Raw genomic sequence first — 27556 nt, 5'->3', positions numbered from 1 at the left:
TCCCAGTTGCCTTTCTCGTATTGCCAAACGGTTCTCCTAGGAGCCCTGAAGAATTTTGACACTAGAAATTTGCTGATATAACACAATAGTCAGATGTGCCTAGAGTAGATATAACACTTATTGTGTACTTACTAGGGTCAGAGGTAAGAAACAAGTCAAGAGTGTTTTCAGCTCGACCTACCACGTCCGATATTCGAGTGGGCTCGTTGACCAGCTAAGTAAGGTGGTATAACTCAGCGAAGATCTTGGCACACACTCCATCGGGTGTTGTCTGGCCTGAATGTTGAAGCCATGAAGAATTGTGTACATTGAAATCGCCCGTAACAACGATTTCAGTGCGAGGATACTTACTTACATAAGGTGGCGCTACAGTCCTGTGTGAACTAGGGCCTCACCCAACAAACTTCTCCATCTAGCTCGGTCCCTAGCTAGATGTCTCCAGTTTCGCGCTCCAAGTTGGGTGAGGTCACCTTCCACTTGTGCGCGCCACCTGATCCGCGGTCTTCCTCTACTGCGCTGTCCTGTGGGTGCGGATTCGAAGACTTTCCGGGCCGGAGCATTGGTTTCCATGCGCTCTACGTGACCCAGCCATCTTAGTCGTTGGACTTTTACTCTTCTTGCTAAGTCTACGTCGCTGTACAGCCCGTACAGTTCGTCGTTCCATCTTCTTCTCCACTCCCCTTCGATGCATACGGGACCGTAGATCACACGAAGAACTTTTCTCTCGCAGCGACCCAAGGTGCTTTCATCCGCTTTTGTCATGGTCCATGCTTCTGAACCGTATAGCAGGACGGGGATGATAAGGGTCTTATATAGCAACACTTTGGTCCCTCGAGAGAGGACATTACCACTCAATTGCTTTCTTAGTCCAAAGAAACAGCGGTTAGCAAGAGTTATTCTGCGTTTGATCTCAGCGCTGGTGTTGTTTTCTGCGTTTACAGCGGAGCCTAGGTAGACGAAGTCCTTGACTACCTCAAAGTTACGTCTGTCGATTGTGACGTTTTGACCAAAACGTCGGTGTTGTATGTCCTTTCTAGACGACAGCATGTACTTTGTTTTGCCCTCATTAACCGTTAAACCCATTTTTGCCGCTTCTGCCTCAATACTCACAAAAGCCCCATTGACATCATGCTGAGTTCTTCCGATTATGTCAATGTCATCAGCATATGCCAGTAATTGGACAGACTTTTGAAAGGTAGTGCCTCTAGTGTTGACGTGTGAGCTCTGCACTATTCTTTCAAGCGCATCACCTTTTCTAAAACCTTTTTTGACATCAAATGGTTCTGTTAAGTTGTTTCCAACCTTTATGGAGCAGCGTGAATTCTCCATTGTCATCCTGCACAAACGGACGAGTTTGGCAGGGATGCCAAAACTAGACATGGCTCTATACAGCTCATCCCTGTAGATGCTGTCATATGCGGCCTTGAAATCGATGAAAACATGGTGGGTGTCGATTTGGTGCTCTTGGGTTTTTTCCAGGATCTGCCGTAATGTGAATATTTGATCAACTGTGGACTTTCCTGGTCTAAAACCACACTGATAAGGACCTATCAGTTTGTTGACGATGGGCTTTAGACGTTCACATATTACGGCAGAAAAGATTTTATAGGCGATGTTAAGTAGACTTATTCCTCTATAGTTGGTGCTGTTACATATTTATAGTACATATACATGTACGTCACTGATCACCCGATCACTTACATATATATATTACTACCTATGTGTACATACCGCCTTATATTTCTGACGTTTTGTCATTACATTTTCAGTTCTCGAACAAGTCAGACCAAGTAAAAATTAATCTAATACCTATTGTACTTTATTTCTATTATAAGTTTAGTTTTCAAATAAAGTGAATTAAGCACAATTGTTTATGATTATTTCAAGATATAATAAAATGGCGACGAGAAAATAAAAATAATTTGCAAAAAAAAAACAAAGTAAATTCTAACAAAAAAAAATCCAACTCGTTAAAATGGCTGATGCGCAAATTGAAAAACTCGTGAGACTTGTTGCTGATTTGTACACGCTCCAAGCAAACGCCACAAGTGATTCCATAACACAAAATTCGAAATTCTTTTTCAATGAATTCAATTCTAATTCCAGTGAATCATTCGAGGAGTATATAGATCGTTTTAAATTGCAACTAAAACTTTGTAACATTCCAGAAGCAAATAGAGCACCCCAACTTCGAGTGCACATGGGTGCAAATTTAAATTCAACCTTGAGGAATTTATGCTATCCTGAAGACGTAAGTAGCCTCAGCTTCGACAAGATTGTAGAAATTCTTAGTGCTCATTTCATGGCAACAAAAAATAAATTCAGTGAAGCAATTCGATTTCGAGGTATTTTGCAAAATCCAGAGGAATCGATTTCGGCTTTTGAAGAGCGTCTGAGAGCAGGTGCAAGGTTTTGCGAATTCAGCACATTCCTCGATTATTCTCTAATTGTCCAATTCATTCATGGTGTTAGTCGGGATGATATTCGTGATGCTATAATAGCGAAGAAACCTGAAAAATTCGTCGATGCAGTCAAAATAGCAGCTTCGCTCGAGGCAACAAGACATGCATCAAATTCGATTAAAGCTAATCCCAGTTCTACGAGTGCTTCTTCAGCTTCCATTCACCAATTCGTACATGACTCTCGTCCTCGCATCAAAAAATCATCTGGGTCTCGATCTCGCTCTCAGCAAAACCGAGACAAATCTCAAAGTTCCAAAACACCACCAAAATACAAATGCTTCGGTTGCGGAGGAAATCATTGGCGTCAAGACTGCAAGTTCAAAAACGCTGTATGTCGTCTTTGTAAGAGTAAAGGTCACATTGCAGCCGTATGTCGCCAAAGTAAAGCGCAGAAAAATAATAACACAACTAACACAAATACCAGCAATGGAACTACTGCAACTACTAGCAGTTCAGATGGAAATTCAATTAATTTTCTGCAAGACGATGCAATAAATAAAATCAGCGAGAGGGTTCCACCAATTATGGTAGATGTTCGCATCAACAATAAGCCGCTTAAGATGGAGCTAGACACAGCTGGAGCAAGTTCAATGGTCAGTATTGACACTTTTAAAACTTTACTGCCATTGCAAAAGCTCACTCCTTCTGAAAGAACATTTTGCAGCTTCACAAAAAACAAATTCAAGTGCCAGTGCACACAAGTAAACGTCACATTCGAAGGACGATCTAAAGTACTTACCCTGTACGTTACAGATTTTCCATCCGACAACATATTTGGTCGCGAATGGATAGTACATTTTTCCGATTTAATTTCTTTCGAAAAATATTTCAAACAATTATCCACAATCTCCGTTAGTAAAATTTCAACAATTTCTGATAATACAAATTCAATAGAAAAACTGCTAATTAAATACGAAGACTTATTTAGTGAAACTGCAGGTACCATGACGGGACCACCAGTTGACGTTCACTTCAAAACCGACGTGCAGCCAGTTTTTGCAAGAGCCCGACCTATTCCATATTCGCTTCTTAATACTTATTCTTCAGAAATAGATAAAAAACTTCAATCCGGATTCTACAAGAAAGTCACTCATTCCCGATGGGCATCGCCAACTCATGTTGTAGTCAAGGGAAATAAAATACGTATCACTGGTGATTACAAATCAACACTCAACCCACAGCTGATCGTCGATGAACATCCAATATCCAAAGCAGAAGATATTTTCAATAAGGTACGTGGAGCAAAAGTTTTTTGTCGATTGGATATAACAGATGCATTTATGAGTTTGCCGTGCAGTGAAGAATTTTCTGAAGCGATGACATTAAATACACCTACTCATGGACTTATTCAACCAACAAGGGCACAGTATGGTGTTGCAAGTATACCAGCTGTATGGCATCGTAGGACACAAGAAATCACACATGGTCTTAAAAATACAATCAACTTCTTCGATGATTTCCTGGTTTTTGCTGATACTGTTGACGAGCTTTTGATAGCTTTGGAAGCTACATTCGTGAGATTGCATCAATTTGGACTCAAACTACGACGTTCAAAATGTGCTTTCCTCATGGAATCTGTCGATTTCTTAGGACATCGTATCGATGGCGCAGGGATTCACAAACTGGACAAGCATGTTTCCGCAATACGAGACGCCCCCCAGCCTACAACAGCAGCAGAACTTCAAACTTTTCTAGGTAAGATTACTTATTACCATTCATTTATACCAAATTTGTCTACGATTTCTGCACCTCTTCGCGAAATGATTAAGCAACGTAAATTCTACTGGACTTCAGAAGGGAGAAAAGCATTCGAATTTTTAAAAAAAGAACTTGTTTCTGATAATGTTCTGATTTCGTATCATCCCAACTTGCCTCTTTTACTTGCTGTTGATGCTAGTCCTGTTGGTTTGGGTGCAGTGCTATCCCACAGAATGCCAGATGGTCGTGAGCGCCCAATTGCATACGCTAGCAAATCATTGAATTCAACCGAACGTGCCTACCCACAAATAGACAGAGAGGCTCTAGCTATTGTGTGGGGAGTGAAAAAATTTTTCCAATACCTTTACGGAAGGAAATTTATAATTATCACAGATAATAAACCTGTTTCTTATATATTTGCCCCAAATGCATTGCTTCCCAAATTTACTTTGTCCAGATGTTCTAACTATGCTAGCTACCTTACAAACTTTAACTATGAAATTCAATTAAAAACATCAAATGCAAATGCGAATGCCGACTACCTATCCCGTGCCATCTCCATCCAAGAATCAAATACTGTGGAAGCTGTCAATCTCATTTCCTCGCCAGACAATGATGATTTCGATCAGTTTGTGCTACAGCAAATACGTCAGATACCAGTCACCGCCGATGACATAGCTTCCGAGACAAGGAAGGATACCGAACTATCTCCAATGCTTTCTGCTATTCAGGATGGGAGAAGTCTATCATCACTTGGTTACACTGGCAACCAGCTTAATTACACTCAATCTTGCGGATGCCTTCTACTTGGACACAGGGTAGTTATTCCTAAGAAATTCCGTCATACACTTCTTGAAGAGCTTCATACTGCCCACATCGGAATCACAAAAATGAAAGGTATTGCTAGATCCCTAATTTACTGGCCTTCTATAGATCAAGATATAGAGAAACTAGCAAAATCATGTTCCGAATGCCTTAAACACGCCAAATTGCCACCGAAATACAACACTCATCACTGGGAGTATCCATCCACTTCTTGGGAGAGGGTTCATATCGATTATGCTGGCCCAGTGCAGGGTAAATACTTGCTTATCATAGTCGACTCTTATTCCAAATGGACTCAAGTGAAACTAACTACATCTATTACTGCCGAAGCCACTTGTAAAATACTAGAAGAAGTCTTCTCAACGTTTGGGGTTCCTACTACCATAGTTTCGGACAACGGTCCTCAATTTTGTTCGGAGACATTTCAAGAGTTCTTGAAAATACAAGGCGTACGCTTCCACAAGCGAACGGCACCCTATCATCCTTCGACCAACGGCCAAGCTGAGAGATATGTGCAAACTGTTAAAAGATCTCTTTTACTATCTGGAGCAAATTCAACTAACCTTCAACATTGCATCAACAAATTTCTTATTCAATTCCATAAAGCACCTCATCAGACGACTGGACAACCTCCATCATTACTCTTTTTGGGTCGAGTAATAAGATCACGTTTAGACTGTTTACGACCGGAACTAAAACTTAAAGTCTTAGGAAAGCAGCAACCTGAAAATCTTCATGAACCAAGATCTTTCGAACCAAATCAACAAGTGATGTTCCGTTCATATAGTTCTTCAAATTCTCCTTGGTTACCGGGTACGATAGTTACTAAACTTGGAAGCCTACACTATGAAGTTGAATACAAGGGAGTTCGACATAAAAGACACATCGACCAGCTCAAAGAATATACTTCAACAATTCGAAATTCAAATCCAGATGTTAATTTAGAAAGGCGAGTTAGTTTCTACGAAGATTCGACAAGTCCAGATCCAGCTCCAGTGCCATCTACTCCACCTGCAGTCACAATTAGTCAACAGCCAAGACAAATACGAAACATACAGGCAAGGTCTCCAACAGTCATACCTCGATGTTCCGGAAGAATTCGAAGAGGCCCATTGAGATACTCACCCTAAGACGTTTAACGAGTGGGGAGATTGTTACATATTTATAGTACATATACATGTACGTCACTGATCACCCGATCACTTACATATATATATTACTACCTATGTGTACATACCGCCTTATATTTCTGACGTTTTGTCATTACATTTTCAGTTCTCGAACAAGTCAGACCAAGTAAAAATTAATCTAATACCTATTGTACTTTATTTCTATTATAAGTTTAGTTTTCAAATAAAGTGAATTAAGCACAATTGTTTATGATTATTTCAAGATATAATAGGTGCAGTTTAGAGGGTCTCCTTTTTTCAGGATCGGGCAAACAATACTGAGGTTCCATTCATCGGGCATGCTCTCTTCCGACCATATCTTACAGATAAGTTGGTGCATGCTCCTAACCAGCTTATCCCCAGCTGCTTTAAAGAGCTCGGCATTCGGCTTTATTAGACTTCAACTTAGATATGGCAATCTTTACTTCGTCTAAGTCGGGAGGATGGGATTGTTGGTTTTCTACGTCTATATCGAATGGGTCATCCTGCCTGACAGCGGGATTCAGTTCTTCGTCGCCGTTATACAGTCTGCAGAAGTGGTCCTTCCATATCCTCAGCATTGACTGCGGTTCCACTATGATGTTTCCACTTTCGTCTTTGCAGCCTTCGGTTCTAGGTTTATCTACCTGTGAATTTCGTTTCACCTGTTCATAAAACTTTCGAACCTCATTCCTGCTTTTATACCTCTCAACATCTTCGACCGCACGCTTCTCAAGCCCTCTCTTTTTCGTTCTGAAAAGTCGGCGTTCCTCTCGCCTCTTCTGCTCATAGAGCTCACGAGCAGCTCTCGTCCTTTTATGCAGCGCCGCTTTGCGTGCCTGTTGTTTGGCTGCATTTGCCTGCCGACATTCCTCATCAAACCAGGTGTTCCTTGTTGGTGGCTGTTTGAAACCCAGCACATCAGAGGCGGCTTCTCTGATTGCATCTTGGCAATGTTGCCACTGGTTTTCGATACATTGTGTTGGCGGCAGAGAACTTCGAGAGAGGTTACTTGTCACTCGGTCGGAAAAGGATTTGGCGATCTCTGGCGATTGTAGCCGTTCGACGTTGTATCTTCTCCCAGCACCTCCCTGTTTTGCCTTGGGTCTGGAAATCCGAAGTGCTACCCTGGCTACAATGAGGTAGTGGTCCGAGTCGATGTTAGCTCCTCGGAAAGTTCGTACATCGATAATGCTGGAAGCGTGTCTGGCGTCGATCGCAATATGGTCAATCTGGTTGACGGTAGATTGATCTGTAGAAGTCCAAGTTCCTTTGTGGATGTTGAGGTGTGGAAAACGCGTACTGGCTACCATGACGTTTCGCCCCGCAGCAAAATCTATGAGCCTGAATCCATTGTCGGAAGTGTTGCCGTGCAGGCTGTTTTTCCCGATTATTCCACCAAAGATGTCTTCCCTTCCTAGCTTGGCATTAAAATCGCCCAGGACTATTTTAATATCGTAGCTAGGGCACTGCTCATATGTTTTGTCTAAGAGCTCGAAGAACATATCTTTGGTGTTGTCGTCTTTCTCTTCTGTGGGGGCGTGCGCGCATATCAGGCTAATGTTGCCGAATTTAGCCTTGATGCGTATGGTCATGAGGCGCTCATTGATGCACCTATAGCTCAAGACTTCTTGCCTAAGTCTGGCTCCAATGACGAATCCGCATCCAAATAAGCGCTGTTGGTTTTCGTGGTAGCAGTCACCATAGTAAATATCGCAGTTTTTCATCCTCTTTTTGCCCGGCCCATCCCATCGTATTTCCTGGATGGCGGTGATATCTGCTTTATATCGTTCTAGGGCCTCCGCTAATTCTTCGGCCGCACGTGGTCTGTTAAGGGACCTAACATTCCACGTGCATATCCGAAGTTCGTTGTCCTTTATTCGTTTGCGTTGGTTGTCTACAGTAAATCCGTCCGTATCCGAGGCTTGTTGGTGCTTCGCAAGTTTGAAAGCTTTTACGTGGCCAGGAAGTCACCCCAACGCACAACCCCCAACCTGGAGGGCCAGATCCTAAGTATAACTCCAAGGATGGGGAGCCGGATAAAACCGCTCCTTACAGGCCTGGGCTCCGAATAAGTCGAAGAAGCCCTATAAGGTGTTCACTAAGTAGTTCAACCTTACTGGAACTGTAGACGCCACCGTTGATTCCATCTCGGGAATTCCTCCGCTGCCGTCTGGATAAGGAGAGGTGCCTTAGTGGAAACACCTCTCCCCACCTCTCTCGTTTGCTGCCCCCAACAACTTTCCACTGGGGTTGAAACCCAATCTCCAGTTGAGGTACTAGGCACCCGATGTTCACCACGTGGAGGTGAGAGTAGGAGTTGATAGACAGAGGTTGGTTTTAAGAAAAAACCTGTGGACGCTTGTGTCCTCTTGAATGCACATGTCTACCATTTGAACATCTTCAGTGCCAGGATAGGACGAAAAAATTCTTTGGATGGAATCAGACAAAGCATCAAATTCGCGAGAAGTTGATACTCTGTCTAAATTTGGGATTCGATAAAGGAAGCAGTAGTGAATGATTTAGTTATTTATGGAAAATTTAATCCACATTTAATTAAAAAAGGAATTGGTTCAAAGACTATATTGTGGTAAGAGCTGATAAGCTGTAGATGGCGAGGCCATGCAATGCTTGGAAAAGAATAAAGGCATAACTATACCCATGAATAAAAAATTCAGCAGGACCGGAATCCACACCTATTTGGGTTTCACTTGAAGCCAATACAGCTGGCCTCTTAAACACAGTGTGAGAGTACGCCGAAAGAAAAATCGCTCTTAGCCCAAGAATATTACAACAATCTACCCTGAAATTTACAGCCATTACAAATTAAAAAACAACAAAAACCAAAACAAACTAAAGACAATATAAAAAACACACAAAATATTGCTATAAATATTTCGTTAAATTTTTAAGCAAGGTGAATCGAATTGGGGTTCATCCAAGCCTCCTTTCCAAAGTTTGTATCTAGCCAGAAAAATCTTCCAATTCGTCAAAAGCGAACAAATTCAGCGTGCGTAGTCTACTTATCGGTCTTATGAATTACTGCAGTCTAGTACCGGTTCGGTTTCGGGAATTTTTGTAAGGTTTTCAGTTTGAAATAAAGTCTAATAATTTATTTGTATTTGAAGGAATTGGAAAATGACTTACTGTTTTTTGTTCTCCAAAGATATAAACTGCTGTTCTTTTCCATTGTAATATAAAATAATTTGAAATTGTTGACAATTCTCAAATAGCAAAAATCTTAATTCGCCTTAGAATATGCAACAATGTTTAAATATTAAAAACTGTCTTTAGAATTCATCCAATTTTAAAGCTCTTCAGATTTTGGGCACCTAAAAACAAGCACATGTCTCGAGCCACACATATTGCTTACAAAAGTCCAAAAATGTATCTAAAAGCTTATGGATATGTGTATGTTTGTTTTGTTTTTTTTTTTTGCAAACTTATTTACAAATGCCACTCAAGTCTTTGCATTGATGATTTAATGTTAATTCCTCTCAATCTCATTAAGGTTGATTGTATCCATCAAAACAAGTTCAAATGCAAAAAGATACCAGAGTTGTGTTAGAAAACAAGTTCGAGTTTTATTTAGAAAGAAAAAAGACTATTTTCTATAAAATTTGAAAGACAACGTTTTTGTATTAAAATCCTTCACTACATCGTTAACCCTTACACTTGCCAACAGCCAATAGATCAAAAGCTGGAAGAATAATGTTCTTAAAGTGTACAATTTTATTTGGAAACTATATTTACTCTTTGCGGTCTCACAAACGTATTTCTTCATATCACACTCGCTTGGAAAAGTTTTCCGCTCATCTTCGTAGTACCCACAAACTGGGTGATCCTCTGTCGGGCATGGTGGAGCGGATTTGCATAGATCTCGACATTTGTCCTCATCTATTTCACGGGCTTCTACAAGAAGGAAGGAACAATATATCAAACTATTAAGCGGATACGTTTGTAATTCGCAAACCTGGTTCATCTCTGTTCACACGCTGGCAGTTTTCATTATTCAGATAGCATTGATTCCTAAATACCTCACAGCTCAAGCCATTGGTAGTGGTCCATACTGGTTTAGGTATCGTAGAACACTTATAAGCTATGTTACAGCGTTTTTGCCCCTCTGCTTGGGAATCACCGAATAAAAGAGTACACAAGTGTATCAACAAAAAAACTAAAAACAATGAACACTTCATCGTAGCAGCGGATGATGATTCAATGAACAGAGTTAAACTTATACTGGGGCTGGGAGCGGGCTATTTTTGTATACCAGGTTTATAGCTACACGATAAAATATATATTTCATTATCATATTTTATATTTACGAATTTTTTGTTTTAAACAGTAATAGTAGACACCTGGAAGTAGAGCTGAAGCTGATACAGGTTGAGATAAAAATTCATTGAGAAGTGTTGCATTTGTACTGAACTGAACTTGAAGATAAACATCTGAAAAGATATTGTACTTTTTATTTTATTTCAATTTATTTAAATTCACTCATTTGTACTCGTTTCAATGTTTTTAATGATTAAAAATTAACTGTTGCAATATATTTTATTCAGGGTAACAGACGATTTTATTATTTTTATAGGTATCAATAAGGGAAACATTTTAATAAGTCAGTTAATAAATAGGTTTTTGGAGGTTATCGCAAAGTAGGTTTGTTTTTGTTTGGAATGTTTTCATCTCTCGAACACTTTGAACATAAATTATGTTCGGAATTAGATATCAATCATTCCAATTTCTTTGAATTCGAGGGATATGTCCAATAACCATTTCCAAAATAAAGAAATAATTCATTCCTATTTTGCCTCTTAAAATAACTCACTTAGAGGTAGAGGTATCACTTGAGTAGATAAAACTGCTAATATTTGTAAAGCTTACGCAACCAATTTCCGTATGTAACTTGTTAATAGCCCTAAAGTAATTGATGAATTATATTTTCAAATTCTTCACTTCTATTCGCAAATTAGCTGTAGTCATATGCCTGTGCTAAAGGGTACGATCCTTGATCTTCTATCCGTGTTTAAATATTGTATGATAACTGTTCAGCCGGTCCCGATGGTATTTTCCCGATACTGTCTTGTGGAAATTAATTGGGTCAAACCGATTTTAGATGATTTTTTTTTCGTTTATTGTAAATAATATTAACTATAAAAGGTACACATTATTTTTAATATTTTACATGTTTTGGCATCGACCTAATCCACAAATATTTTTAATTTCAGCATCGTGAAACCATGTATCAATTATTGCTGAAATCAGCTTGTTCTTCGTGGTGCAATCCTTCTATCGAAGCCGTGTCTCGATTAGGTTCAGATTAGGTTAGTTTCCAGGCCATTCAAGCACTTTCATATTTTTCTCCTCGAAGAATTGCTTCATTTTTTGCGGAACGGAGCAAGATCTTGTTGTAAAATCGTCTTCGTATAGTTGGAACAAACATTTGCATCAGGACCAGCATATTTGACGCTATTCATCATGCTTCAATGGGCTTCAAGTTCCTAGAAACCTTAAAAGTAAAACAGCCCCAAAACATGACTTTTAGCGGGTGTTTAGGAGCTTGGACGATATGGCCAAGTCGGAGTTTTTCTTTTGTACTTCTTCTCACGACATTCATCCTGTACCCTTGGACTTCGAAATAGCTTTCATATGAGAAAATTACTCTTTTCCAGTCTTCTTGGGAACAGCTCTGGTGACTTTTAGGCCATCTTATAAAATATATAGCTATATTCAAATGGTAGAAGGTGGTGGGTATCGCCATTACTCACGTAAACGGATAGACAGTATTGAGAAAAGAATAATGGCACTAGGCTGAAACCTTACTTACTTACTTAAGGTGGCGCTACGGTCCGGGGAGGACCTGGGCCTCAATCTTAGCTAGCTGTCTCCAGTTTCCTCTACTGCGCCATCCCTCGGGATTGGATTCAGCGCAATAAATGAGAACCGGGATGATGAGTTCCTTATAGATGTCTTATAGATCAATTGCCTTCTAAGTCCAAAGAAGCAGCGATTTGCAAGAGTTATTCTTCGTTTGATTTCAGCGCTGGTGTCGTTGTCTGCATTAATAGCGGTGCCTAGGTAGACAAAGTCCTTAACTACCTCAAAGTTATAGCTGTCGATGGTGACGTTTTGTCCAAGACGTCGTCGTTCAGTGTCCTTTTTTGATGACAGCATATACTGGGTCTTGCCCTCATTGACCACTAAACCCATCTTCTTCGTTTCCTTCACAATGCTCAAAAACGCTCCACTGACATCACGCTTTGATCTTCCACTTATGTCAATATCATCTGCTTATCCGCGTAATTGGATGGACCTTTGGAAGATTGTGCCTCTAGTGTTAACGATTGAGTTTTGCACAATTCTTTCCAGAACGATGTTGAAGAAGTCCTGTCAGGTTGTTGACGAACGGCTTCAGACGTTCACATAGTACGGCAGAGAAAATCGTATATGCAATGTTAAGGAGACTGATGCCTCTGTAGTTGGCTTAGTTTAGAGGGTCTCCTTTCTTATGTATCGAGCACACTAAGCTGAGATTTCACCCATTGGCCATGCTTTCTTCCGACCATATTTTGCAGATGAGTTGGTGCATGCTCCCTACCAAGTCATCGCCTGCTGCTTTGAATAGTTCGGCAGCGATGCCGTCAGCTCTAGCAGCTTTGATTGACTTTAGTTTAGATGTAGCTATCTTCACTTCGTCAAGGTGGAGTAGGCGGAATTGTTGATTTGCGTCGCCTAGGTTGAGTGGTTCTATCTCCCTTACAGCCGAATTAGGCTCGTCATTGCCGTTATATAATTTGGAGAAGTGGTCTTTTCATATTCTCAGCATCGACTGCGGTTCTACTACGATGTTCCCCTGATCGTCTTTACAAGCTACGGTTCGTAGCTGACTGGTTATTAGAGACGCGGTCTCTTGCAATTGTAGCCGTCTAACGTCGAATCTTCTCACAGTACTTCCTTGTTTTGGCTTGGATCGGGATATCCGTAACTTGGCTACAACGAGCAAATGGACCGAGTCAATGTTGGCCTTTATCTTCTTTTCGATGAAAGAATCAGTCTTCAATTTGATTTTCAAGCCTGACTGCTTATAAAGCAATTTTGTATTATGTAACCAATAACTTTGTTTAATTGACAAATTATTGGTTTTCCCCACACAAACATGATTTTAATTAACACCAAGTTAAAACGTTTTTAAAGTTTTTTTTTATTTTAAAGCTCAAACCAACTTTACAGTGCTTAGATATTTCCACAAAACACACAAGTGTGTTTAAAATTTACTCTTGAGCTTTATTTGCTTATGAATTGAATCATATTGGACTTGGACATTAGAATTAAAATAGATATAAGTAATAAAAAATGATCAATACATTATTAAATTTAATTACGGGTTCAAAAAAATGTTTAATCTCATCTCTGGTGAATTCCCGCCAAACCTGACTATTTAAGAGCTGAACGTGTTCTGTTCTCTTCAGTTTTCACGTGCTTTCCGTTTTAAAACAACCAAGCGAACAATATTCAAGCCATGAAGCATACTAACTTAGTATTTTTTACTTTCTGTGTATTGACTTATTTAAGTGTTTCTGAAGGCCAGCAGCAACGTCCAATAAATCCCGAATGTTTGGTAAAAGGCCTTTGTAGTAGCGATGCTCCACCAGTATATGCATCTACAGATGGTGGAAAAACATGCAAGACTTTTGGTAATATTTGCTTCCATAAGGACGAGTGGTGCCAAAATGATTATGATGGTCTTCCTGGTAAGAAGCATTCAAAATATCAATTTTTTTTAAAAGCTAAACAAAGTATTATTTATCTCCTTATAGAGTTGAAATTGACACCCAAAGAGAACTGTCGTAGTTTTATTTAAAGAAAAGATCATACTCACGGAATCAATAAACCGAATAAACCTCCTCAAAATGATTATCATTTGAAATACTTTTTTATTGATTGATTAAAAATCAAGCAAGTAAAAATCAATGCCTCAAATGTTTTTTCTTTAGTTTCAGTTTACTATTTACTTAGGCTTCTTAACGTGGATGGAGATGTAGTTGCGTAAGTTTTCTAAAATTATCTTTTCCGAATAACGAATCTAGCTGTTAATCAGGTAAATCCTTAACGTTAGCCTTTTTCTTCCTTTTTTGCTTTGTTATTAAATTTTGTTAAGAAATAACTAGTAATTGGTTTAGCTTTAAAAGAAATACGAACAATTTCGTATACTGTTGAGAATCTTTAGTTAAAAATCTTGTACAGTTTCAAGCAAACACAACAATTTTTCATACAAATGATGGAAAATGTTCGAATTTATGCATTAATTAATGTTTATCTGCGCAAAAATGCTTGGTACTTCTTCTTCGCCTGCGTAAAATCCAAAACTGTTTTGAAAGACATTGAAGAAAATTTTAAAAAAGGAGAAGGGCCCATTGCAGAGGAAGTCTTGAAGAAGTTCACTGCCGTTTTCAATGGAAATACATGGGCTAAAACGATTCAGCAGATAAAATCTGTAAAAACGGCGACGTGGATTCCAAACTTCCAGGAAACATTAAAGTGAATAATGTTGAAAGTTCAAGATGGGATCCACTCGTTACAGCCGAAGTTGAGAGATCAGTTAGCTCCTTTAAAGCCCTTTTTAGGGACAACCGAAGAAGATTGCTACCTGAGAACTTTAAAAACTCTTGGTTTTCCAATGCTATACTATAATAAAATGTATTTTTGTCTGTTTTCCTACTATTTTTTACTAATTACCTTTTATTTACCTTTTTATGTATTTTGTTTTGCCTTTTTCAATTTTCTGCGTCAACAAAGTCCTAACCCTGCTAATAAGGTTGCTTAATTACTTATTAATTATTAACAAAAGACCGACTCGGGAATTGTGGTTAAATGACTGTACAAATTTTCGTAAAGATCAAATCTGAACATAAAATAAAAAAAAAACACGAAAATTCAGGGTTTCAAACAATTAAATTACTGCATGCACAAGCACTTCGTTAGCTTTTATATCTGCCCTATTTTATAAATTTCTTTAAGGGTGGATGGAAAACAGCATTTGTTCAGCCTGTTCCACTGTCCAATGTTGATCTCTTGGTTTAACTCACCAAACAGTGGCACAAATCCTTACATCGTTTCGGAGGAAGTAGATTATTGCACTTGATATTTCAAAGGCAATTGATAGAGTTTGGTATCAAGACCTTATACCGAAAATGCGTGAATTTGGTATTGACGAATCTCTTTTTTATTGGGTTAGAAATTTCCTTTCAATTTTAGTAGAATTGAAGGGGATGTCGACAAAAAAAAAACAACTTTTTTTTTGTCCCAAAGCTCCGTTTTGTCTCTGAGACTCTTCCATGAAACTTCTAACCCATTGAATTTTTTCACCGATGACAGTACCCTCAGCTTTTTATACTCGTTTTTAGATTCTCGTCCTTGTTTTTCGGATGTGAACTTCCAACGGCAGCGTATGATTAGCTCAAAAAATTCTGATCTTGAACGCATTTTTATTGGGAATATAAACTTAATGCTTTGAAAACTTAATGATGTCGCAAAAGCGTTACCCTCCCCCATAGCTACTATTTTGCTAAATTCATACAACAACATTCATCTCATTTAGCCTAATGAGTTCTTGTTTTTCTGATAAAAAGTCACTTCCAAGAACGCTTTTCCTACAGTTTCCCTGAGAATTGGACAGCTTCCAACGAAATTACGTCTTCTCTTTCACCTAAGTTTTAAATATTACACGAACACTCCAAATAAATAAATAGGTGCAGATATTTAAGTTATAAGCATGGTAGTTAAAACGACCATGAATCGCTAAATTAGAACAAAAAATTGTATGCTTATCTTAAAGCCTCCCTGCAAACTACGTTGGCTGTGGTATTTGTAGGTGGCAACAAAACGTATTGATGTTCAGGAGATCCTACTTGAAAAGTGCCACATACGATTGCCCGTGGGAAAAGCACTTTTTCTTAAGTTGATACCAACTATGGAAAAAGTTTGTCCCTGGGATTTATTTATTGTTGGGGCAAAGGATATTTTTAAAGGGAACTGTAACCTTTTAAAAGATATGGAAAAATCAGTTGGTATCACCGGGATCCGCGGAACATGTGCGAGCTGACCGGTCGTGGGACCCGTTATGATAGTTGCTGCAGTCACATTATCTCTTAATTCTTTGAACAATAGTCTTGTACCATTTGACATATTGGGAGGGATTAAATTTCTTAAAAGCATAACAGACGTACCTTTTTATAAATTTTAGTTCATGAGGTGGTGGATTGAGGGAATTTAAAAATTCCTGTGGGTAGTGCACTGTATCTTCGATGTTGTACACGGTGTCAACAGATTTGTAACATTTAAAATCACCTGGTACTTTCTCAATAATAATTTTGATTATCTCATTTACTGAGTCGTTTCTGGGTGACAATATCTCTCTCGAACAGAGCCAATGGAAATATCTTACTTTAAGATTGTTGATGTCGCGCTAGATTGTGTCTATAAGAATTTCTGTGAACAGTTTGAGCCAATTCAATATCCAACAATACTTGGGAGCTGTTTGCAATTGGAGTAGTAAATTTTCCGTGTCCTAATTTAAGTATATTTTCAGAAAAATTACCACCGCGGTTATTGCATAAATGTGCTCTCATATTCGTGCGCAAATTGGCAGTTTTAATTGATAGCCACAAAGGTGATGATTTGAACACGCTTTTATAACGTCGGCATGTGTACCTTTTGTTACAACTGGTAGAGTTTGGCGAAAATCTGCAGAGAAAACAAAAGTTTGTACAGATCTGTTGTAACCAGAACTCGTAGGTTGCAACTCGGATTTCATTTTTTCATACTTGCGCAGAATGTTTTTTGAGATCAGCGATGGTATTTGCAGTAAGCATGATTTTCTTATTAAATATTGAATCAGGGATCCCCTTGATTATATAGGCAATCACATCCTAAAACGATTCAGCAGATAAAATCTGTAAAAACGGCGACGTGGATTCCAAACTTCCAGGAAACATTAAAGTGAATAATGTTGAAAGTTCAAGATGGGATCCACTCGTTACAGCCGAAGTTGAGAGATCAGTTAGCTCCTTTAAAGCCCTTTTTAGGGACAACCGAAGAAGATTGCTACCTGAGAACTTTAAAAACTCTTGGTTTTCCAATGCTATACTATAATAAAATGTATTTTTGTCTGTTTTCCTACTATTTTTTACTAATTACCTTTTATTTACCTTTTTATGTATTTTGTTTTGCCTTTTTCAATTTTCTGCGTCAACAAAGTCCTAACCCTGCTAATAAGGTTGCTTAATTACTTATTAATTATTAACAAAAGACCGACTCGGGAATTGTGGTTAAATGACTGTACAAATTTTCGTAAAGATCAAATCTGAACATAAAATAAAAAAAAACACGAAAATTCAGGGTTTCAAACAATTAAATTACTGCATGCACAAGCACTTCGTTAGCTTTTATATCTGCCCTATTTTATAAATTTCTTTAAGGGTGGATGGAAAACAGCATTTGTTCAGCCTGTTCCACTGTCCAATGTTGATCTCTTGGTTTAACTCACCAAACAGTGGCACAAATCCTTACATCGTTTCGGAGGAAGTAGATTATTGCACTTGATATTTCAAAGGCAATTGATAGAGTTTGGTATCAAGACCTTATACCGAAAATGCGTGAATTTGGTATTGACGAATCTCTTTTTTATTGGGTTAGAAATTTCCTTTCAATTTTAGTAGAATTGAAGGGGATGTCGACAAAAAAAAAACAACTTTTTTTTTGTCCCAAAGCTCCGTTTTGTCTCTGAGACTCTTCCATGAAACTTCTAACCCATTGAATTTTTTCACCGATGACAGTACCCTCAGCTTTTTATACTCGTTTTTAGATTCTCGTCCTTGTTTTTCGGATGTGAACTTCCAACGGCAGCGTATGATTAGCTCAAAAAATTCTGATCTTGAACGCATTTTTATTGGGAATATAAACTTAATGCTTTGAAAACTTAATGATGTCGCAAAAGCGTTACCCTCCCCCATAGCTACTATTTTGCTAAATTCATACAACAACATTCATCTCATTTAGCCTAATGAGTTCTTGTTTTTCTGATAAAAAGTCACTTCCAAGAACGCTTTTCCTACAGTTTCCCTGAGAATTGGACAGCTTCCAACGAAATTACGTCTTCTCTTTCACCTAAGTTTTAAATATTACACGAACACTCCAAATAAATAAATAGGTGCAGATATTTAAGTTATAAGCATGGTAGTTAAAACGACCATGAATCGCTAAATTAGAACAAAAAATTGTATGCTTATCTTAAAGCCTCCCTGCAAACTACGTTGGCTGTGGTATTTGTAGGTGGCAACAAAACGTATTGATGTTCAGGAGATCCTACTTGAAAAGTGCCACATACGATTGCCCGTGGGAAAAGCACTTTTTCTTAAGTTGATACCAACTATGGAAAAAGTTTGTCCCTGGGATTTATTTATTGTTGGGGCAAAGGATATTTTTAAAGGGAACTGTAACCTTTTAAAAGATATGGAAAAATCAGTTGGTATCACCGGGATCCGCGGAACATGTGCGAGCTGACCGGTCGTGGGACCCGTTATGATAGTTGCTGCAGTCACATTATCTCTTAATTCTTTGAACAATAGTCTTGTACCATTTGACATATTGGGAGGGATTAAATTTCTTAAAAGCATAACAGACGTACCTTTTTATAAATTTTAGTTCATGAGGTGGTGGATTGAGGGAATTTAAAAATTCCTGTGGGTAGTGCACTGTATCTTCGATGTTGTACACGGTGTCAACAGATTTGTAACATTTAAAATCACCTGGTACTTTCTCAATAATAATTTTGATTATCTCATTTACTGAGTCGTTTCTGGGTGACAATATCTCTCTCGAACAGAGCCAATGGAAATATCTTACTTTAAGATTGTTGATGTCGCGCTAGATTGTGTCTATAAGAATTTCTGTAAACAGTTTGAGCCAATTCAATATCCAACAATACTTGGGAGCTGTTTGCAATTGGAGTAGTAAATTTTCCGTGTCCTAATTTAAGTATATTTTCAGAAAAATTACCACCGCGGTTATTGCATAAATGTGCTCTCATATTCGTGCGCAAATTGGCAGTTTTAATTGATAGCCACAAAGGTGATGATTTGAACACGCTTTTATAACGTCGGCATGTGTACCTTTTGTTACAACTGGTAGAGTTTGGCGAAAATCTGCAGAGAAAACAAAAGTTTGTACAGATCTGTTGTAACCAGAACTCGTAGGTTGCAACTCGGATTTCATTTTTTCATACTTGCGCAGAATGTTTTTTGAGATCAGCGATGGTATTTGCAGTAAGCATGATTTTCTTATTAAATATTGAATCAGGGATCCCCTTGATTATATAGGCAATCACATCCTGTTCATCAATCTCTGCGGAAGAAGCTATCTCCTGCATGGATAAAACGTATTGCTGGTAATTTTCATCTCTAAGTTTTTTACGATTTCGCAATGTGTTTTTGACGTCTGTTGAAGTTGTATGGTAGTGAAACTCGGACATCAGAGCGGCTCTCAGATCTTTCCATGATCGAAACGTTCTTGACCGCAAAAATAACTTGGCCGTACCTTTAAGGAGTCTTTTGAAATAAATCAAAGCATCTGACTCACTCAGATGGTAAGTGACCATAGCATCCTCGACGTTTTCAATTCACTTACTAATAGGGTAATTATCGTCGCCACTAATTAATGGTAAGAACTCCTCGATATCAAGTGACGAATGTGCACTAACGTGCTGGAACTCACAAATAGGGCTGTTAGTGTTGAGTTCAGCCAAACGTTTTTCCAACGCAGCGATTTCTTCCTTTTTCTTGACTAAATCACGGAGTTTTTCAAGACGTTGTGATACAGCGTCATCCTCGTCCTCATGTGCGTCATTACAACTTGCCTCATTTTCCTGGTCAACAACAGGGAACAGATTTTCAATCTGCTCGGGTTCAAGCAAATCAATGGCTTCATTTAAACGGGCCTTAAGTGAAGTCTTGGTACCATGAGTGCTTAAATTCATCTGGACAAGCTTCTCTTTAAGGATTTGCACAGAAGCGATTTCCAAAAAACTCATAACACGAGCCATTGCATTTGCATCCATGTTTGGAAAAATTTTAGGATAAAATTTTAGAAGAAAAAAAAAATTTTTTAGTAAATTTTCTTTAATTTATCGTAAGAAATGCAAACACTATTCAATTAAATGAGGAACTTTATCCCACTTCTGATTCATTATAGAGCTTTTCTTGATCAAAATAAGAAACAAAACGTATTAACTTGAACAAAACTTCTTTATTACTAATAAAAAATATTATTTTTATTACATACAAACAGTGAAAAATAAATAAGCTTTCATTTGATTATTTTGAGCAAAGTAATTATTAAGTACAGTGATATTTCATATCGTAAGAGATGAAGCCTCTTACACTGTTATTTTCCACACTTTCAATTAAAGCATCGTAAGCTATTTTTTTATCTGTCACTAACTTGGGTACATTTGAATTGATAAATTCTGACGACTCGTTAACATCATATGGCACGGTATGGCATCAACTACATTTTGTGAGCTATTCAAAGAAGGTAATGCAAAGTCTCTTAAACTTATGTCATTTAATTCTAAAAGTTTGTTTTCGATTTGTATAAAACCCTCGTTATATACATCATAATCGGAACTTCGTTCTTGGGCTGTATGCCTGATGTCTTTACACAAATCATCTTTAAACGTGTCCCATAATTTGAGAGGTTCTGAGGGAAAACATAATAATAATAATACCACAAACAACTCTCTCAGCCTTAACGGGCATTGAGAAATCGAAGCTTTCCTCAAAGTGGTTTATCATCTTCTAGCAAACCCCTATCTCGGTAAGCGGCTTTAGTGAGTTTCTTTAATAACTCCGTCAACGGTTTTTAAATCTTGGAACGATATTGGGCCACGTACATGATGAAGCAGTATCCTGAGATAAAAACACTCTTCCGAGTGCCGCATCTTTTCTTATACCGGGATGTCCAACTACTTCTTTGCCACATTTCCTTCTAGAAAATTTATTGTATAATAATGAAAAACTTCGTGATAAAGTAGTGCTTTAACAAATTATCACTGTAGTATAGGTCGAAAAACGCCGTAAGTGTGATCGTTTTGGTAGAGAGGCTGAGGAGTACACTCGTTGTTCATTTTCTAGGTGTACTACGATAGGGTGTCTGCCATGTATAGGAAATTCTAATATTCTTCACACTGCTTCAGATGTAATTAAGTACCGGCCGTTCAAATAATTTTCAACTTCATCGTGAGCATTTCTGACACTGAAAGTTGCTTGATCTGATCATTTTTTAGTGTATTTATATGTATTTTATGACTTGTATTCTTCACTACTCTTCTCAGCGTATATGATGAAAGACATTTTATGGCTAATTTTTTACACCTTCGGTTGGTTTTAATAGGATTTTCAATAGTAGTCTAGTTCTAAATATAGCCTATGTTACTCAGTGATAATGTAGCTTTCTAATGCAAAAAGAATTATTAAAATCTCTCCAGTTCTTTTTGAGTTTATTCATTACTTAAAAAATACAAATCTTTTCTTTTTATAATATTAGTGTGATACTCTCTAGAACTGCTTCGGATACCTTGTGAATTTTGATATGAGCTATGTTTGAAAAAAATTAAGGTCTTAATACGGACTTTGAGAAATCAACACCAAAAAGGAAAGTAGTCGATGAGATCTGTAAAGTGAAAATAGTGAAAACCTGCCTCACTCCCGTTGTGGTTATAAACCAAGCTGAAACTGCAGCCTGTGTTCCTATATTAACCCTTCGCTCTCAAAATTCAATAACAATCTTAGACCTTATAATTTGTCCAATAAAGCATCCCGGTTGTTTGAGTGTAAAAAAGAATGCATACAATTTTCTATCCTTCCTACTAAAGCTCTCTGCTAGACTTCAGAGAATAAAAATATTAAATTTTGTACAGTACCCTGATCTGGAGCCAGTTTCAAACTATTTTAGCACGTTTTGTGTTGCAACTTACGTTATAAGTCGGCTATGCAAAATCGTTGTCAATATCTTATTATTTTGTTCCATTCAGAAAAGAAATTCCTTGAAAAAGTTATACTTTTTTATGTATTGGAAATAGTATCGCATCCTAGAATTCATTCACCAAAAGACCACTCTCCATTACCTTTTTTAAAGCATTACAAGACGTAAATGACGCGTTTCAACATTGACAGATTTGTCAAAGACCATTAAAAGTCCTAAAGCGAAAATATATCTCACTTTATATTTCTTCGGGCGGCATTATAATGTTTTACTTTTAAACATTAACTACTGTAAATCAAATTTGTTATTAATGTGCCAACTCGTGCGCTAATTCAACAAACGCTTAACACGCTCGTCGTATTAAACTTGAATAACCTTCTACTAAATGGCTTCTGTTTCATTTTTTGTTTACATACTTTATCAGCTTTTATTAGGTAGGTTAGGTATGTAATTAGATGTTCACTATTTTGTATAAATTTAAAAAATATTAAAGATTAATAAAGAAAGGAAACGTGTTCAAACATCAGTTCTATTTGTTTGAGTTGGATCATTAGAATTTCGATTTTTTTATAAAAAATGTCGTAAAATTAAAATTAAGCACGGATAATTAACATTTAAGTGAGCTTGGAATATTCTTTTTTAATAAAATAATGTCAGTTAAATGAACTTTTTACCTATACTAATTTTTAACAACTAGAAGAATCTTAATAACAAATTACTTCAAAAAGACAAATATGCGTAATTTATTTCAATGCTAACGAACATTACAATTTATATTCAATCTTGTTTGAAATATTTTTATATAAATGTAGATACGAACACGATTTACAGTGGGCACGGTCCTTCCCTGAAGAGACTAAAAGCTAAAATTTGAAGAAAAAAAAATAGATATTCATTTAAAAAAATCAAGCAAATAATAAAAAAATCGTTTCAAAAAACTCAATTTACTTTTTCCAGTGGCACAATTTAAATTATCCATTTCACATTGACTTCTGAAATTGCGTTTTTGATCATTGTAGGAGCCACAAATGGGTTTGACATTATTGTGGTTTACACAAGATGATTTACACAGCTTTTGACATTTCTCTTTTCCAATATCTCGGGCTTCTAAAAAAGTTTATTTATTAATAAAAACAAATATAATAATTACATTTATTGTTATTTGTTTAAATGTCAACACTCAAGTAAATTTAATTAAACTACTTATAAAGTCAATATGAAAATGACATCTGGTTTACACGCGTGTGTTCTTTGTTTTGTTTCATTAAAATTTTTGAATACTTGATTCTTTCTTCCTTAAAGTCAAACATAATAAGAAAACAAAGTTTTTTGTTTATATTGCTTATCCTTATATGTTTACTTCTACCATTTAATTATAATTTAATGCTCCAAAAAATTGTTTGTTTTAATTTGCGTTGGTTCTTGAAATTAATTTATTTAAACAGTCAACATTTGTACGAATTTTAATCTTTCTTCAAAAACGTGTTCAAAATATATGTCATAATAAGTGTCATTAAATGTTCAAACAAATAGAAAGACTTGTCATTTCTAAGTGTATACTTGTCAAATAAAGTAAATGCTTGGTTTTATCACCTAAGTTATGTTATTTTAGGTTAAAGTGGATTTTCGTGACACCACATAAATCTTGGGACTTTTTCTAAGCTCAATAAAATCAGTTTCTGTCAATTACGAAACGTGAAAAACTGATTATGTTAATATGATATCGTTTAGATCGTTGTAGAAGGATTCTAGTAGGTAAGTCTTGCGTTTTTGAGCTAGATGCATGTACAGGGGTGGTGAAGAAATGTTTTCTCCTATTCCTCAATCATACAGCTTCTTTAAAAGTCGTTTGAGTATACGCCAAGTCGCGTAGCGTGCTTTTTCAGACATTTTAAGGTTGTTGTGACACCGATTATCGAGCTTACATATATGCAATCCGCTTACAGATAACAAGCTCCTTGAGCACTCTAAATTTTGTGTAGAAAAAATGTTCTTTGTGACCTGACATGTTCCACCTGAAGTTTGCCTTCTTCAAAGCCTAACGGGGTAGAATGAGTTGTACTGTACCATTTCTGTTGAGTTTATTTATTGACCAATTTGTGTAATAATTGTGATTATTAGTATAGCTTTCCGTCGGCTTTTCTGGCAAGTTCATCTGCCGCTGCTTTAAAATTTCCTCGATTGCTGTTTTCACCAGCAAATGTGAACATTAAACTGTAGTGGAATCTCAATTAGAGATGATCAACAACTATGGACCGTTATAGAGTTTGTAGAGACAGAGTCCAGAGATTTGATCGCAGTTGGCGTGACTATCTGAGAAAATAATTATACCAAATGTTGATATCACTTTTTGTTTAAGCCAGGACAAGATTTCTTTTATCGCCAAAAGTTCCGCCTGGAACACGCTACAAATATTGAAAAGGCGGAATGATAGAGTTTGTTGCGGATGCAAATGTTTTTAACACTTTTTTTTTCAAATTCGAAAAAAGTCAACAAAGTACTCCAGGATTGTGTGGCACGCATTAAGTCTTTATGCCAATGACAACAATATTGAACCAATTTTGCCAAAAGAATGGAAAATAATTGAAAGCTGCCTTGAACTACTCAAACCTTTTGAAAAAGCTACTGTGAAATGAGCAGCTGTCAGGCAATTATATCATCTGTGATTCCTATAATTCAAATGCTTAAAAAAAAAACTTGATGAATACTTATCAAAACCATCGGACACTGATGCCATTCGGCTGGCAGCCTTAAATCTGAAAACTAATTATTCAACAAAATTTTCATCTTTGCAAGACAAGGATTTGTATGCGATTTCAACATACTTAGACCCTCGCTATAAGCATACATTTTTCAAACCCATCACCGAGGAAAGAATAAAAGATGTAATTCTAAAAATGATAAATGATCCATTAAGCACCAGTTCTCCTACGTTGTCACCAAATGCAAACAACACAAAAAAGAAGAAAATGGATGAGACTTTACATTCGGAACCAGGAACGTCCGGTTTAAGTTACAAGGCTTGCTTCAGAAGCGATTTGGCAATGATGCTAGATTCATCAACCGAAGACGAAGGTGAAGGAGAATCTGATAACGCTAGTCCCGAAGCACTTCTCCGAAGGGAGTAAGCATGTTACCGAAATAAAAAGAGACCAGAATTGGATAATAATCCACTTGATTGGTGGAAAGTCCATCAAACAGACTTTAAAAGGCTCTGAGGTATTTATCACCTCCACCAGCCACTTCTCCCAGCGTACAACTATTTTGTGGAGTTGGATTAATATACGATCCACTAAGAAACAGATTGCAGTCTGAGAAGGCTGCAAATTAAATTATTAAACGCAAAGATAATGAATGAATTTTTCCTTTATTTACGGACTTAAAATTGTTTTTATTTAATAAATTCTAAAATCCGAATCCGCATTCGCATCCGCGGATATGAGTCTCAAAAACTCCGCATCCGCTTCCGCGGATGTAAAAATTTGTACATCAGCAACAACCCTAGTTCAGAGTACACACCTCCACCAACTCCTTTATTTGTGTTTGATCCATCTATGTGAATTGACTCGTCTTCCACGAATTCCTATCCCCCCAAAAAGGTATAGAAATTTGAAAGTTTCTGTCCAATTGCAGTTGGGAGATGGCGTAGTTCGTTTACTTTAGAATTGATTCCAAATACTTAAGAATTACGGAGTGGCCAATGTTGTTGCTAACCCACTGCGATGAAGCTTTGAGGCTCAAGAGGTGTTAGGTAGAGATAAGTGTAAACTGTCAAGTACGGGGTCCAGTATGAGGTCGCGCAAAGCGATCCGCTTATGTACATCATTGGCAAGTTGAACGTTTGACTTTATATAGTTTGTCGCGGTTTATAGCTTTTTCTAAAGCAATTCACTTTTATACTAGAAACACTACCAACTAAAGCCCTTAAACCAAAACCTTTAATTTAAATTTTCAATAAAACCAAACCATGACCAAACTAAAGTTGGCCGTACTAAAATTTATTCTTGAAATGAACGATTCAAAATGTTATTTATTCGACTTTATTCCAGTTAAAAACAGTTTAGAAACCTCAATTATTTGTAACTTGGGTTCTAGTTTACTGAAGTTGTTTATATTTATAATTTCTAAATTAAGTAGATAAATAAAATAACATACCTGGTTGGTTGGTACCAATACGGTTACAATTAGCTGTCATTAAATAACATCCATTTCGATAAACTTTACAGGATTTATTGTCCGTTGTTGTCCATACTGGTTCCTCCACAGATGAACACCTAACGAATATATCACATCGACCAGGTTTATTTTGTACTAATTCTTGAGAAGTACTCAGATTGACAATCACAAGCAACAATAACGAAATTACTAAAACCTTCATAGCGATTCAAAAAAGAGTTATTGCGGTAGTACAGGTACAATAAGAACTGAATAAAATGATTGACTGTATTTAGCATTTAAATAGAATTTTAAGCAAATCAGAAAAACAAACAAACGATTCAGGAATGATTCAGACAAATAATTAACAGATTTAAGAGAATACTACTTTAAGAGAATTAAGAGAGATTAAGAGTTAAAAATAAAAATATCAACCAGGGTGGCAGGTTTTTAAGAACGCAATCCTTTGGGAATGCAATCATTATTAATCATTTATTGAATTCAACTTAAAGATAGTATTTATTGAATTCACTCAAAGATTACATCTAAAAAAGACTGCAATCATTTGAAATTTCATACACTTCTTATTACATGGATAGGAACAAACTTTCTTTATTTTTTAATTGACTAGGTTGTTTGTAAAAATGTTAGATACTTACTTCCTTAAGGTGGCGCTACAGTCCAGGGCGGACCTGGGCCTCAACCAACATGCGTCTCCAGCCAGATCAATCCCTAGCTAGCTTTCTCCAGTTTCGCACGCCAAGTTGGTTAAGGTCTTCACCCACCTGAGTGCGCCACCTGAGTCGCTACTACTTCTCCGTCCCTCGGGATTGGATACGAAGACCTTCCGGGCTGAAGCGTTGATGTCCATCCGCTCTACATGCCCTAGCCATCTAAGCCGTTGGACTTTAATTCTGCTAACTAGGTCAGTGTCAGTGTCACTGTACAGCCCGTACAGTTCGTCGTCCTCCATTCTCCATCTATGCGTACGGGACCAAAAATCACCCGAAGAACTTTTTTCTCGAAGCATCCTAAGACGCTCTCATCTTTCTTTGACAGGGTCCAGGCCTCAGCGCCATAAATGGGAACCGGGATGATGAGTGTCCTTTAGATTTTACATGCTCGAGAGACGACTTTACTTCTCAATTGCCTTCTAAGTCCAAAGAAGCAGCGATTTGCAAGAGTTATTCTTCGTTTGATTTCCAGCGCTGGTGTCGTTGTCCAAAGTGA

General features: G+C 37.3%; 4 protein-coding genes and 1 long non-coding RNA gene across 6 annotated transcripts in view; 2 read left to right on the top strand and 3 right to left on the bottom strand.

The window, feature by feature from the left end:
• Positions 1-27556, bottom strand: part of LOC129943324 (U-Kazal-Dg21.2-like) — a 219569-nt gene that overhangs the window by 169210 nt on the left and 22803 nt on the right. The gene's annotated exons all lie outside the window — the stretch shown is intronic.
• LOC129943320 (uncharacterized protein K02A2.6-like) lies at positions 1654-6358 on the top strand. The gene is made up of 2 exons (XM_056052661.1): positions 1654-2048; positions 2107-6358. Exon 2 carries the CDS (start codon positions 2201-2203, stop codon positions 6113-6115), a length of 3915 nt encoding a protein of 1304 aa, XP_055908636.1. The 5' UTR covers positions 1654-2048; positions 2107-2200; the 3' UTR covers positions 6116-6358.
• LOC129943322 (U-Kazal-Dg21.2-like) lies at positions 9693-10386 on the bottom strand. The gene is made up of 3 exons (XM_056052665.1): positions 10107-10386; positions 9887-10045; positions 9693-9833 (listed from the first exon to the last, which is right to left on the bottom strand). The coding sequence occupies exons 1-3, from the start codon at positions 10327-10329 to the stop codon at positions 9796-9798; spliced, it is 420 nt and encodes a 139-aa protein (XP_055908640.1). The 5' UTR covers positions 10330-10386; the 3' UTR covers positions 9693-9795.
• LOC129943326 (uncharacterized) lies at positions 13408-14104 on the top strand. Its single transcript, XR_008781210.1, has 2 exons — positions 13408-13884; positions 13951-14104. It is a non-coding gene; the product is annotated as an uncharacterized LOC129943326 (long non-coding RNA).
• Positions 22891-26584, bottom strand: LOC129943323 (U-Kazal-Dg21.2-like). Of its 2 annotated transcripts, none has more exons than XM_056052666.1 (3): positions 26327-26584; positions 23120-23278; positions 22891-23034 (listed from the first exon to the last, which is right to left on the bottom strand). In XM_056052666.1, the coding sequence occupies exons 1-3, from the start codon at positions 26547-26549 to the stop codon at positions 22997-22999; spliced, it is 420 nt and encodes a 139-aa protein (XP_055908641.1). In that variant the 5' UTR covers positions 26550-26584; the 3' UTR covers positions 22891-22996. The 2 variants fall into 2 exon arrangements, with proteins under 2 accessions (XP_055908641.1, XP_055908642.1); XM_056052667.1 differs by having other exon boundaries at positions 23120-23275.

This window comes from Eupeodes corollae, chromosome 1 (assembly GCF_945859685.1).
Source record: "Eupeodes corollae chromosome 1, idEupCoro1.1, whole genome shotgun sequence".
Classification (NCBI taxonomy): Eukaryota; Metazoa; Arthropoda; class Insecta; order Diptera; family Syrphidae; genus Eupeodes; species Eupeodes corollae.
Note: the sequence above shows the minus strand (reverse complement) of the source record. Positions and strands in the feature narration are given on the sequence as shown.